Source organism: Xyrauchen texanus, chromosome 24 (genome assembly GCF_025860055.1).
Source record: "Xyrauchen texanus isolate HMW12.3.18 chromosome 24, RBS_HiC_50CHRs, whole genome shotgun sequence".
NCBI classification, from domain to species: Eukaryota; Metazoa; Chordata; class Actinopteri; order Cypriniformes; family Catostomidae; genus Xyrauchen; species Xyrauchen texanus.
The window spans coordinates 39011490-39026485 of NC_068299.1; the positions used below are offsets into that span (position 1 = coordinate 39011490).

A 14996-nucleotide genomic window follows, 5' to 3' on the forward strand; every position below is an offset into this window, starting at 1 on the left:
AACCGCTCTGAGTAGCCGAGAGCTGCCCGAGCTCAGGGAAAATACCAGCCTACAATGGGAAGCGTTCCTCATTACTGCCTCTCTGCTGCACATACTGAAGAGCGGACTGCCCCGCATTACTATCCCATCCCTACTCAGTGCTTACAACCCCACATGGAGAAAACGCCCTATCCCCATTAAAAACACGTTTAGATATTTCTGTCTATGTTATCCCATTTTCGCATCAGCTGATAATTGTGCCTGCTTAGTAGATTAACACAAGTGTTCGATTTCTCTTTAAAACTTCCAAAATCTGCCCTCTTTTAAGTGTCTTTTAAATATTTTATTGAATTTCGTTAAAATACTGTTTACTAGAAATATTTCAGCATCCATGTGAGCATCTCCATTGCTTTATTTAAAAGCGATGTGTGTTTCTAAAATGTTATTATTATGGGGCTTTTCCACTGTACAGTACGACTCTGCTCACTTTTTGGGGGTTTTCCACTGTGGATACTACCTTGTACTTTTTTTAGTACCACCTCGGTCAAGGATCCAAGCGATCCGAGCCGATACTAAATGTGACGTCAATACTAATGCAGATCACTGATTGGTCAGAGAGAATCGTCACTGGATTTTAGACACGGGACATCAACCCGCTAGTTTTATAGTTAGCTACAACGATAGCAGTATCATTTGTTCACGTGACTTTTGAATTGTAAAAATAAATGGCTGTGCGCGAAACCCCTCGCAGTGGGTGATAAACGAGGTGCAGATGTTCCTCTCGTTAGCGACAAACGAAACTACGTGAAATGAAAAAGTCTTTCAGGAAGTGTCTCAGCTGTGGGCCTCACACGGCTACCACCGGACCTACCAAAAAATTTTAAAGTGCCTACAGAACCATCAAGGAAAAGTGGAAGTGGTTTGATCAAATGGACGATATCTAGACTGTGAGTGCCCTGGACTCAGCCATGGCTGGAGTCCACGATGGAGGATGGTGTGTTAACTCTATATTCTGCTTGAAAGCTTCACTTTTTTAGTTGACCAGCTACTGGAAGCTTGCTTCTAAAAAAACAGGCCAATTTAACTGTTACGCTTGTGTAAAATCACCATGCAACAACTGCTTTATGCTGCACAATGAGCTAGTAGCAATAGTAATTTTCTTAAGGGATGGATAGAACTATTTTATATATATATATATATACTCCCTGTCCTTTTAGGAGCACCGTAAAATTGTATTAGCCAAAATGCAACAGTGAATTAGGGTCCTCCAATCCGATTGGACAAACTGCATTCTAACCATTCTGTTATTACTGTTAAGTGTACCAGCATTGGGGTGCTTCACTCTTGGTGTCACTACACTTGACTCTGTTTGTGGTGTTCCTGTGGCTTGCAACACACAACGATTGATCCTGCCAAAATAACTATGATAATAGCCATATTGTGTCTTATATGTAAGTTACTCCAGTAATTACCTTCTCAATTGTAAAACTATTCAATAAAAGCAATATCACACCCACAATCATGCATTCCCACAGCTGTGTTGAAACCTGCATTGGCCATAAATAAATATAAAATCGGTTGACCATTAGTTTACACCACCAGGGAGTTTAGAGGGGAAAAGTCAGTTAGTTTAAATGCACCCTTTTTGTTTGAGTTTCCTGATTGGTTTATTGTTAAATGTTACTTGCAGTCACCCCACTCTATGGAGGCCAGAGTACGGCAGCTACATGATCGAGGGAACGCCCGGACAGCCGTATGGAGGGACCATGTCCGAATTTAACACCGTGCAAGACAACATGGACAAGAGGAGGAGAGAGGCTTCATCTGTGCTCCATCAGAACCAAACTCTTCTCACAGTCACAGCATTCCCCAGGTACACTGATGGTCAAACGTTTTTAAACACTCATTCTTTATTATATATTTTTTCCTTTCACATTTTAGAATAATAGTAAAGTCATCAAAATTATGGAATAACATAAATGGAACTATGGGAATTATGTTGTGACTAAACAAAACTTTGTTATATTTTAGCATCTTCAAAGTAGTCACCCTTTGCCTAGAATTTGCAAACACGATATTTTCTCAAGCAACGTCTTGAGGTTTCACCCTGGGATGCTTTTTAAACAGTATTGAACACTTGTTGGCTGCTTTTCTTTATTATTTGGTCCAAGTCATCCATTTCAAAAACTTTTTTAAATCAAATTGTATTTTTATAATGAAATAAATTTATATGGTGGCATAATTATATTTTTTTCCACAAAACTAATTTCAAATGTTTAAGCACATGCCTTCAGATCAAAAGATTTATAAGATCATGAAACATGTCAAGTGTTTCATAACTTTTGACCGGATGTGTATTTTTCCTAATTGCGCATGGGGCATGTTGCAAGTTCCTTTTTCTTCCTTAACTCTTTCCCCGCCAAACACGGAATTTTCCGTGTTTTATGAAAAAACGCTTCCCCGCCAAACACAGAATTTTCCGGGTTTCCGTGTTTTAGGTGTTATACGGTAAGGAAGACCCCTCCGCGTGTTTTGAAAGAGTACGCAACTCTTTGATCAAAGAAACAGACTGCGATCTTCTCAAACACGAAGAAGTGGAGTATTGAGAAGCTCAAAATATCAGACATAAACATGTCTTTTTCTCAGCTTTTTGTCTGAAATGTTGTTTTTTGACAAAACCTACCTCTGTTCAAGTCGCAATAAAAAAAGAACAAATGAAGATAAAATAAAATCGTTTTTTTTGCCTACAAGCAGAGGCTCAGATCTTTATTGTGATATATAGCATCTTCATATATTCATGGAAAAAAATATTCTGCGGGCCATTAAAGTTTAGCGAAAATCGTCAAAAACCCTGGCGGTGGCTGGCAGCTTTTTTTTAAAAACGCTGGCGGGGAAAGAGTTAAGTAGCTGTACGTAATTGTACCCACATAATTAAGACACCCATTCTGAAACGAGTCCTATATGGGTTGGATTTGTAACTGTCAATGTGCCAAGAAGAACTGACCTCATTTGGCTTTAAGCTGGTTTGTCTTATTACACTTCCATTATAAGAACTATTTAACTGACAGTTTTGGGTTTCTCTTTGTTCTATACATACGAATTGTTACAATTTAGACTTTCATTTTGGAAACTGAGTAGACATTTGCTTAAGCTCAAAATTGCAGGCTGTTAGAGTGAGTTGGGTGCACCATATCAACAGTGCATGGATAGCGTTCACCCTTTAGCCCAAATAACTTTATTGGTCCTGATAAAATGTGGTAAGATGCAGGCTCATATTTGCCTTTCCATGCTATTAAAGTATTATGAACAGTCGTATAGATTCACGCAGTCTGTTTTTAGAACTAAAAGACCCATTCGTCATTGATTTAATTCTTAATAAAAGGCCACAATTCAGTTTGATGTGAGCATTTTTTTAAAAGTGTTTTTAAAGACATGAAAATGCTGTTGTGATTTACTCACTCTCAAAACCTTCATGACATTCTTAGTTATGTGCCACACAAAAGGAAAAAAATTGAAAGCTTTCAGTTAATTACTTTTAAGTGCATTACTAGGGTTACACATAGTTCTAAAATAACAGTTATGTAAAACACATTTAAATCCTGATGTGTCTATTTGAGTTGCTATGACAAGAATGGACGTGTGCTCGTAACAAGTCATTATAAGGGAGAAAAGTGCAGTGCCGAATGAATGGCTTTCATGGAATAGTTAAGAGGAAATCAAAATTTTCTGCCATAAAGAGTGTAAGAAATAAAATAACTTCAGTTAATAGTAATGCGATTTACTTTTTAATAAAATAACCATTCAAGTAATCTGATTACAGTTTTTAGAGAAGTAATTATCAATTTGTAGTGGATTACTTTGAGTAACTTATCCAAAAGTGTTTACAGTTGTACATTATCACATAAAAGTCTATCAGAACACTTTTTTTTTCCCTATATTCGTTTGTAAAACAAATTCTCAGAGCTGGTTGGTTTGGTTCAGGGCTTAATGCTTTGTATTGAAGACTCCCTGTCTTAGGTCAGTTAGGATCGCTACTTTATTTTAAGGATGTTAAATGTTAGAATAATAGTAGAGAGCATGTTTTATTTCTTTCATCACATTCCCAGTGGGTCAGAAGTTTACATACACTTTGATAGTATTTTCTAGCATTGCCTTTAAATTGTTTAACTTGGGTCAAACTTTTTGGATTGCCTTCCACAAGCGTCTCACAATAAGTTGCTGGAATTTTGGCCCATTCCTCCAGACAGAACTGATGCAACCGAGTCATGTTTGTAGGCCTCCTTGCTTCGCACATGGTTTTTCAGTTCTGCCCACAAATTTTCTATCAGATTGAGGTCAAGGTTTTGCGATGGAATCTTATACCTTGATTTTGTTTTGCTTAAGCTATTTTGCCACAAATTCTGAGGTATGCTTGGGGTTATTGTCCATTTGGAAGACCCATTTGCGACCGAGCTTTAAATTCCTGGGTGATGTCTTGAGATTTTGCTTCAATATATCCACATAATTTTCCTTCCTCATGACATCTAATTGCACCAGTCCCTCCTGCAGCAAAACACCCCCACAACATGATGCTGCCACCCCCATGCTTAACAGTTGGGATGGTGTTCTTCGGCTCGCAAGCCTCACGCTTTTTACTCCAAACATAACGATGGTCTTTATGGCCGAGCAGTTCAAATTTAGTTTCATCAGACCAGAGGACATTTCTGCAAAAAGTAAGTTCTTTGTTTTCATGTGCACTTGCGAACTGTAGTCTGGCTCTTTTATGGTGGTTTTGGAGCAAAGGCTTTTTCCTTACCCAGCAACGTTTCAGGTTATATTGATATAGGACACGTTTTACTGTGGATATAGATACTTGTCTTCCTTTTTCCTCCAGCATCTTCACAAGGTCCTTTGCTGTTGTTCTGGGATTGATTTGCACTTTTCACACCAAACAAAATTCATCTCTAGGAGACAGAATGCGTCTCATTCCTAAGTGGTATTGTGGCTGCAAGGTCCCATGGATCCCATACTTGCGTACCATTGTTTGTACAGATGAACGTGGTACCTTCAGGCATTTTAAAATTGCTCCTAAGGATGAACTTTGTGGAGGTCCACAATTTTTCTTTGCTGATTTCATTCGATTTTTTTCATGATGTCAAGCAAAGAGGCACTGATTTTGAATATATCCACAGGCACACCTCCAGATGACTCATATTAGCCTATCAGAAACGAGTTGGGTAATTGCCTAAAGGATTGACATTATTTTCTGGAATTTACCGAGCTGTTTAAAGGCATAGTTAACTTAGTGTATGCAAACGTCTGACCCACTGGAATTGTGATTATAGTCAATTAAAAGTGAAACAATCTGTCTGTAAACAATTGTTTGAAAAATTAGTTAAAAATAGATTTTTTTATTTTATGTTTTAGGTTAGGCTGTCCTGGCTTCACACAGCCAGTGTACAAACCAACACCTGTTGAAAGAGGAGTGTCCAAATCTCTGTTCTTTCCTGACGCGGCCATCAACAGCCACCCAAGATTCAGGTAAACTGAACTATCTCTGATTTCATTCTGGAATTGGAAAAGTGAAAGTTTTATGTTGCAGTTGAATGTGTTAGAGACATGTGACTCTAGAGCAGTGTGAAGTTGTTTGTATTGGTCAACTCGGCATTACAGGAGGATTATGAGGAATCCAGTCCAACACACAATGATTTTTCACATACCAGCAGCAGAGAGCATTTTGAACTGTTCTGTACATCTCCTAATAAAAACTCCCTATTAAATCAACTAAAATTCCAAATATCTTTAAAAGAGGCACTTTAGTTATTTTTGCATTAAAAGCGCAGTTTTTGGCTGCGCTCTCCTCTCCCCCCCCCCCCCCCCCCTCCCTCTCTTTCTTTCATGTGCATGCAGAGGATGCGCATTTCTTCATGTGCATTTCTTTCATGTGCATGCAAGGGAGAGATATACCAGGTGAAGATGGTTTAAGCAGAGTTTCTTGCTTGTTTTATGTGTCAAAATGATGGACAGCATTCTGAGTAATTAAACTCTCACTCACATGCAAGATTCTGAGAAAAATAGCGAGTCAAATAAAAATGTGTGAATCCATAAAAAGTGCGATAATAGTATCATGTAAGCTTGTCAGCATCCTCGTCTAACTCAACTTGATGAGCAAAATCTCAAACATAAAATAACAAACAAAAAAGTCATGCAATGCCACTACTAATAAAAGCCTCTTTGCACAACTGCGTGAGGACGATGTGTACCAAATTGACAGTATTCTGCTTCTAACGCAAGTGCGCTGGCAGTCGTATGGACAACAAGTACCATTGCGGTTATGCAAAATCCATGGCAATGCATTTTCATTTAATTTTCAAGCAAATAGCATTGTACTGTAGTCATAATTTTGCATTTCTCATGGCTATTGATGATAGTGCTATCTCGCGAGTGCACTGGAGCAAACACATAGCGTGAGTATCCGTGGTGGTGATATACCTGGACTTATATATAAGTAGAGGGGGCTTCAGGGTAAAAGGTTGGGAACCACTAGTCTGGTGCATATTTTCAGAGAAAAACAATATTACAAAAACAATGAAAAGATGAAAACAATGTTATTTATATCTCTGATGCCGATTCGCGAAGGATCTGATTGGAAAACCGTGGACTGCAGTTATAGCGTGTTACTCCCATACTGTTGACAAAGAACTTGGCTTTTGGACCCGCGATCTGATCCACCCTCCTCCGCTTCAGTCACCAGAATTTGGAGAACACATGCTCCCGACTGCATATTTTCATCAAACCCCCTATTCAACTACATCCAGGGGGCTCAGACATGTCATTCAAGCTGAGATGAGCCATCTTCCCTGGCTCCATTCACCGTGAGTTAGACCCTGGAGCACACGCGCTCCCAGTGCATTGACTTAGTAATTTTTTCACTACTTTTGCTTAGCCGTTCACCCAGGGTCTTTAGCCTGTGCCTCAAGCTGAGAGGCGTCACCCTCCTCGGCTTCGGTTGCCTTCACCGTGGGCCTGGAGGAACCGCTCCTGTGGCCTGCATTTTCTCATCAAACCTCCTGTTCAACTGCACATCCAGGGGGCTCGGACATGTTATTCAAGCCGAGATGAGCCACCCTTCCTGGCTTTGCTCACCGTAAGTTAGACTCTGGAGCACATGTACTCCCTGTGCATTGACCGAAACCCCCTGTACAACTGCACATCCAGGGGCATTGACTTATTTCCACTGCTTTTCATTCAATTGCATTGGGAGCAGGTGTGCTCCAGGCTTCACTGACGGTGATCTAAGCAGGGGAGAGTAAGGCTCCCCGGCTTGAGGCAGTGACTAAAGACCCTGGGTGAACGGCAGAGTCAGTTTACATTTGTATGGGGGAAAAAATGAACAGAAGCATCTTTATTGTAAGTAAGTTTATTTACCATTGTAACATTTCAAATTGTAATGTTCTTTTCACATTGTTTATAAAATGCATAAATATATATATGGAATGCATTATAATATATTCCCAAGTAATAAAAAAAAAATTAGATCTTCATGTATATTTTGATTTGTGTGGTATTTTTTACATTGAAATATAAACAAATTGTGTGTTTTGAACCACGTTCAACATTTGGATTACGTAGTTACTACAAGTGGTCTATTGGTGCCTCCAAGTGACCTTTTTTTGAAAGTACACTTACATAAATCATTATTGAACAAAGAGTTTTGATCATATCCACTTCAAAATTATGTCAGCCTCTCATCAGACATGGGGCTTTGCATCAGAATTGTTGTTGGGGCACTGCGCATTGTCTTGCATATTTAAAAATAAAGTATTTTAGAAATAATATTTGCGGTCACTATTCAAAATATTTCAATAGCTCTAACTAATTTCTTAACACTAAAATGATACATTTTTTCTCAATAATAACAAATGTTTAAGTGTCTACTTTCAAACGAGCCCAAGTTTGTGTTTGTAAACCAAAGGCTTCAAGAACTGCAAGAGTTTAACTTAGGGTATGTCGTTTCAAGCTCATGCACAAAAAGAGGCCGAATGTTAAGGGATGCATTATTGTATTATACAACACTTAATTTAAAGTTAAAACTGAAAATACATGAATGCAGTTATGAATGACATGAACATTTTATTTGATAGATTTAAATGTTGATGAACTAGCTATTAATCTATTAAGAATTAAGCCTACTGGGGCCTGGGTAGCTCAGCGAGTATAGATGCTGACTACTACCCCTGGAGTCGTGAGTTAGAATCCAGGGCATGCTGAGTGACTACATCCAGGTCTCCTAAGCAACCAAATTGGCCCGGTTGCTAGGTTGGGTAGAGTCACATGGGGTAAGCTCTATGTGGTTGTCGCTATAATGTGATTCGCTCTCGGTGGGGCGCGTGGTGAGTTGTGCATGGATGCCGCAGAGAATAGCATGAAGCCTCCACACGCGCTATGTCTCCGCGGTAACGTGCTCAACAAGCCATGTGATAAGATGCGTGAATTGACAGTTTCGGATGCGGAGGCAACTGAGATTCGTCCTCCGCCACCCAGATTGAGGCGAGTCACTACGCCACCATGAGGACCTGGAGCCCATTGGGAATTGGGCAAGGAATTAAGCCTACCTACAGTATATGTTTGTTAATGGCAAATGGATGTATAAAGTGTGGTAGTTTGGTGAAGCCTGTAAGGTTAATTTAAAAATAACAATTTGAAAAAGGTTTATCTGAGAATGTGTCCTTTGTCATGTATGAAGAATCTTTTGTTAATTAATTCTGTAGTAATTTTTAATGCATGCATGCTCTGTTGTGACACATTACCAGTTGTATCAAACTGAACTCCAACTGTGCCCCTAAATAATGCTAAACGCAAACATGTACTTAAAACCTCAAGTGGGGACCCACCATTACTGCTGAGAATGATTTACCCATTACATATCAATGCCCAGGCAATCGCAGACTGTGCTTAAAACCACTCAGAACACCCCAGCATAATGGCGGAGTGTTTTTGCACAGGCAAGCACCTCTTAAAATTGAGTTATGTAATTATGATAAATATTTCAGTATTTCCATTACAGCTCCATCTTGAAAAGGTAGTATTAGGTAGCCTATAATTAACGGGGTTTATTTGTTAATTCTACAGCACCCTGACCAGAAACATACGCCACAGAAGGGGTGAGAAAGTGGTGATAAATGTGCCCAGTAAGTCTATAATTTTATTTATTTCATTTATTTATTTTTTAAGTTGAAAGTCAATCTTGTTCTAAAAATGAAAAAGTATATAATAATTTGGTTTGTCTTGACTGTTTGTCATTAGTTCCTCATGAGATCGAGTGAATTAGTTTAATTTGAGCATCAAGATGTTTTAACATGTAATTGAGGAACTCTTCACAAACCTAAGCAGTTATTCCAGCGACAAGCAGTTTCTCTAACCAAACTAAATGCAAAACTGTTGCACAATTTGAATTTTCTGGGTTCAATACGAGTTGAGCTCAATCAATAGAATGTGGGGCATAATGTTGATATCCTGAATGGGGCTGAATGGGACTAGTCTATATACATCAAAATGTACATTGTGTGGCTAAATTTTTTAAACAATGTGTTTACAATTTAGTAACGCTTGCTAATCTTATCAGGGTACAGTTATATCTAATATTGCAACTTGGTTACCACTAAGATGCTATGCTTGTAAGTAATTTGTACACTAAAATTATGTAGAACGGAGGTTTTATTGCACAAAAATAATGTTAACATGGATAATCAGGGCCCTATAAAATCCGTTTTATTTTTTCCCAAATTCCGTTTTATTTTTTCCCAAATTCCGTTTTTTCCGTTTTAATTTTTGAAAATTCCGTTTTTTCCGTTTTAATTTTTGCGAATTCAGTTTTTTTTACCCTTTACTGTTATTTCAGTCGTAAAAAGAGTGTGCTTTTAATGTTAATGATTAAAATGTACACAAATAAAACAGGAATGACCTTAAATTTATTGAGGTAACAAACATCACATTTACTCAGTACTTTTACTGCATGATGCAACATAACACTGTTATCCTTGTTCTTCACATGGCTTTTGGATGACAGGTGGTCAGTGCATGTATTTTTGCGCTTCCAGTCAACGGAATGTTGACAAAATTTGCAAAACAATAGTTCACCTGACACGTAAAAGTCACGAGGGAACTGCTCGGCTCTGTACTCAGGGCTTAGCGTCGTGTTTCAAGTTTTTCGCCGAAAGCGGAGCTGTGGAGAGCCGCTTCACCATTTTTTCATTGTTTTGATGGGGGAGGGTGAGGGGGAGCTGAAATGACGGAGCGGGAGGGGTTGTGTCGCCCAGATTTGCGTCCCCCGGTGTGCATTTCCCCCAGACGTACGTTCTTCTCCCACACAAAAACAGAATTTCATTTCAAATGTAAAAATTCCGCGAAATTCCGCGTTTACACCAGATTCCGCGTTAATTTGCCAATTCCGCGATTCCGTCCGCGATTCCGTGATCGTGGAAATTATAGGGCCCTAGATAATGGATACTTTAAAAATAGTGTTCATTGTAATGTTTATGGACTTGCCCCATTCTTTGTAAATGCCTTAATATAACCACGTTATTTGCTACTTTTTTTAATAAACGAGGGATGAGAAATAATTTTCTGTGGTAATTCACATTATGCTACAAATGCTGTTGATTGAGCTGAACTTGTATTGAATCTGAAAAATTCTTATAAAAACAAATGTGATGCTTAAATTGTTTTAAGCCATGAACCAAACCAAACCACTCCGAGATTAATCACAGCATAACACATTTTTGATACATGGTATATATTGATAGCAATTAAAAAATAAATAAAAGCATTTTATTATATATAAGCATGGTTAAACAGTGAGTATTAAACACATTTTCTGGTAAATGTAAATTAGTAGAATGGGAACATTTCCATAGTTAGAGCGACTTCTCTGATTGGTGAATCTCTCTTCAGGATTATGGGTAATGTAGTTCTTCACTGGGGATTTGGTTATGCAACACATTTATAAAAATGTTGAAATCGCACACACTTGTGACTTCTATAAAAGCATCTATCAATACTTAATCTCAGAGCTCATGGTTGGTCTCTCTTAACTCTTTCCCCGCCAGCGTTTTTAAAAAAAAGTTGCCAGCCACCGCCAGGGTTTTTGACGATTTTCGCTAAACTTTAATGGCCCGCAGAATATTTTCTTCCATGAATATATGAAGATGCTATATATCACAATAAAGATCTGAGCCTCTGTTTTTAGGCAAAAAAAAAAAACGATTTTATTTTATCTTCATTTGTTCTTTTTTTTATTGCGACTTGAACAGAGGTAGGTTTTGTCAAAAAACAACATTTCAGATAAAAAGCTGAGAAAAAGGCATGTTTATGTCTGATATTTTGAGCTTCTCATACTCCACTTCTTCATGTTTGAGACGATCGCAGTCTGTTTCTTTGATCAAAGAGTTGCGTACTCTTTCAAAACATGCGGAGGGGTCTTCCTTACCGTATAACACCTAAAACACGGAAACCCGGAAAATTCCGTGTTTGGCGGGGAAGCGTTTTTTCATAAAACACGGAAAATTCCGTGTTAGGCGGGGAAAGAGTTAAAAAGTTAACATTATTGTTAAAAATCAATTTCTCCTTTTTTCCTTCCAAAACCTTACTATTGTACTCTGTTATGTAGAAAGGGCTTTTATACTAATGAGACTTTATGGTGGATAGGTCGGTTGCCAATTTATTGCGTCACACCTAGTTAGGACACATTGTATTTTACCCCAACATTTTCACTCATATTATAGTGTGATTCTCACCATGTTTTGCATTGCTTCTCATTCAACATTCTTGTCCTTAACAGTTTATAAAGATAGCAAAACCCCATCCCCGTTTGTAGAGACGTTCCCAGAAGATGATGGCGAGGCTGCGCGGGCGGCCCTGCCCGATCACATATACATGGACGCCATGGGCTTTGGCATGGGAAATTGTTGCCTGCAGGTAAATTCGTCCCTTTTACTCCAAGAAACCTGAAGATGGTTGACTTTTGTTGATTTTTGTTGAGTAATATTTGAGTCAGGTTGACGTTGTATGAAGTTTGTACACCACTGTGGCTGCAGGTGACGTTCCAGGCATGCAGCATCATTGAGGCACGGTATCTCTACGATCAGCTGGCCACTTTCTGTCCAATAGTGGTAAGACAACACTGCTTAAAAGAAGGCAAAGTCTTTCAGCAGAGTTCATGCTCCATGTAATACTTTAAACACAATATCTTTACTCGCCAAACACCAAAAAATGCAAGTAAACTATTTGGGCCCTATTTTAGGAGTGATCCGCTTTAAGCACAGCACTATGCGATACGTCATTCGTGCAAATTCGGTGGGCATGGCCATGAAGTTTTGCTATTTTTGTGCAAGCGTGGGCCATGTCCAAGCACAAGTGGGTTGGTGAAATTGCGTGCACAAAGCACTAATGGACTACCATAGTTCTCCGGTTATTGCACCGTCTGCATCCTATTATATAGTCTGTTCTCTGGCAAGCAATGTCGATATAAATTAAGACAGCCTTTTCATAAGAATTTGGTAGTTTAAATGGCAGTGCATCTCTTGATCTGTGACTATTGTCGACTGCGCTGCTCTAGACAATGATATGTGTTTTGTATGTTCTCTATCAGCCTCTGTGGTACTATTGGATCTTATCCTGTTCGCCCGTGTCTCATAAATATGCTTCACTTTTCTCCCATTGTTCATTTATTTGTAATGTTGTGATTCTAACTGCGCCTTTGAGGAATCCCCAAACAGCAAATGCAGAAACTGAGTTTAGACTTTTTATCAGGAAAATAGCAAATTGCTCTCTTCACAACTTCATTAACATACAATACACCCTCAATTTGCGTATATATTCCCACATATAGCGCAAACACACACACACACCCATGAACACTTGTGTTTTGCGTTGGTTCAATAATTGCGCTTCGAATTAGCGCTCTCAGGAAAATTGGATAAGATGTAGAGCTGTGCCTAGCGTGGTCATGAAAATAGATCCCTTTGTGACCAATGAAGGGTTTTGTGCCTGTACAACACTACTCATTGGAAAATGGAGCTTGTTACTGGAAAAGCGACACTATTGTGAAAATGGCTGAGCTACTCTCACACTACTGAAATATGTAGTTAAGTAAGTGTTGTTGCTATTTTTAGTTAACTACTCCCCAACACTTGTTGCCTGAAGTTTTTCCTTGTTTTTTTCTTTTTTTTTCTAGTATTTCTAGTTTTGTCCTGTCTGTGCAATAATTTTCACTGCCATTGGCTGGGGGTAAAAGTTAATTTTGGACCGTGGTTTCTATTATAGTAAACAAAGCCACCCTCATCATTTTTGCCATATTGGTGTGATAAGTATTTAGTTGTGGCAACTTGTACGACTACATCTTTCGTCAGTGTTTCTCAGAAATGCACAAACAATAGTACGCAAGTTTAAACACCATTCATCCATCATACCATTCAGGAAGGAGTGAAATGTTGTAGATCTTCTGCATTCCAAGAGTTCTGTGATGTTTTTTTTATGTAGATGGCTCTCAGTGCCGCGTCACCCTTCTATCGTGGCTTCGTATCAGACATTGACTGCCGCTGGGGTGTGATCTCTGCCTCTGTGGATGACAGAACTCGAGAGGAGCGGGGACTAGAGGTGAGAACTGCATCCCATCATCCACTGAAATGGGGCTTTTGCTGGTGCAGGAGCTGGTGCTCTGAAGGGGATCTGTAAACCTCTCTCAAACAATGACTTCATTATGTAACCACTTAACTATGTTAGTCTTTGTTTACGATTCTTATTCCTAGTTTTGAGGACTTTTTAACATCCATAGTCATTTTGAAATTGAGACAAATGAGGAAAATAGAGTAGTTGAGCAGCACTACAAAATTAAGACCGTGGCATCCATCAACTGAATGCGTGATTTGGCGCGCCGGGCGCTTGAAGCGTAGACCATTTAGTTGATTATAGTGTGAGCAATCTAATTTTCTACCATGCAGTTTGTTTTATGCGTCCTCACTATACTTGGTCTGGATTTTATCTCTTTCACTTTTTGGCTAATGTCGTCACTGTTTCTAATTCAAGACCAGTAGGTTTTAGGGTCTGGAAATGTGTTTTTAGTTGCTGAAACTGGTCTCAGTTTCTTTTTAATCACTTTTTTTTTTTTTTACATTTAGTCTCTCATTTAAAAAGAAATAACTACATGTGGAGTAGTAAGTAATACTAAAATGCTTTTAGATGGAAGACCCTGCTCTGACATGTAACGTCAACGGCCCATGTGCTTTATCTCTCATTATACACTTCTACTTCACAGTTCTGTTAAACTGGCTTGCATCTCGTGTTATTGCTGTTCATCTGTTTCTCTGCAGCCACTGAAAACCAATAAATTCAGGATCCACAAGTCTCGGTATGATTCGATTGACAGCTACCTGTCCTGCTGCGGTGAGAAATATAATGACATTGAGCTAACCATTGATGAAGACATCAACAAACAGCTGCTTGATGCAGGTAATCTCTCTCTCACACACACTGATGATCATTAGAGCAGCAGACCATGTGTTGCAGGCTCTATAAGCATGCTGTACTTTTGCAGGCATTGACAAACTGCTGGCGCAGCACATCGCACATCTCTTTATCCGTGACCCGCTGTCACTCTTCGAGGAGAAGATTCATTTAGATGACGAGAACGAATCGGACCACTTTGAGGTATGTAAAGTTGCCATCTTATTTTTAGAGTTTCAGGAAGTAGATGAGCCTTTATTTGATTTCATGCAAACTAAAAAATGATTAATGAACGCTTTGCATTGGTATATTTCGTATTTGTATGTATTTAATGCTGCCTGGATGAAAAAAATGAAAATGAATTAAAGTTTTTCCATGTTACAGAATCTTCAGTCAACCAACTGGCAGACAATGAGGTTCAAGCCGCCCCCTCCAAACTCTGACATTGGATGGAGAGTCGAGTTCCGTCCGATGGAGGTATGAAACAGCTGAAACTGCCTGCTGTCTGTCTGTGCATGCTGTCTGTCTGCTCACTG

The 14996-nt window shown here is 38.9% G+C and overlaps 1 protein-coding gene across 2 annotated transcripts in view; it reads left to right on the forward strand.

Moving 5' to 3' along the window:
- The window catches only part of gclc (glutamate-cysteine ligase, catalytic subunit), a 44179-nt gene that overhangs the window by 20296 nt on the left and 8887 nt on the right, over window positions 1-14996 (forward strand). For both annotated transcript variants that reach the window (XM_052089687.1, XM_052089688.1), the window contains exons 3-11: window positions 1670-1852; window positions 5386-5499; window positions 9091-9149; window positions 11798-11934; window positions 12054-12128; window positions 13498-13614; window positions 14328-14466; window positions 14552-14664; window positions 14845-14937. In XM_052089687.1, the coding sequence (XP_051945647.1) occupies window positions 1670-1852; window positions 5386-5499; window positions 9091-9149; window positions 11798-11934; window positions 12054-12128; window positions 13498-13614; window positions 14328-14466; window positions 14552-14664; window positions 14845-14937 (1030 nt within the window). The remainder of the gene's footprint in view (window positions 1-1669; window positions 1853-5385; window positions 5500-9090; window positions 9150-11797; window positions 11935-12053; window positions 12129-13497; window positions 13615-14327; window positions 14467-14551; window positions 14665-14844; window positions 14938-14996) is intronic.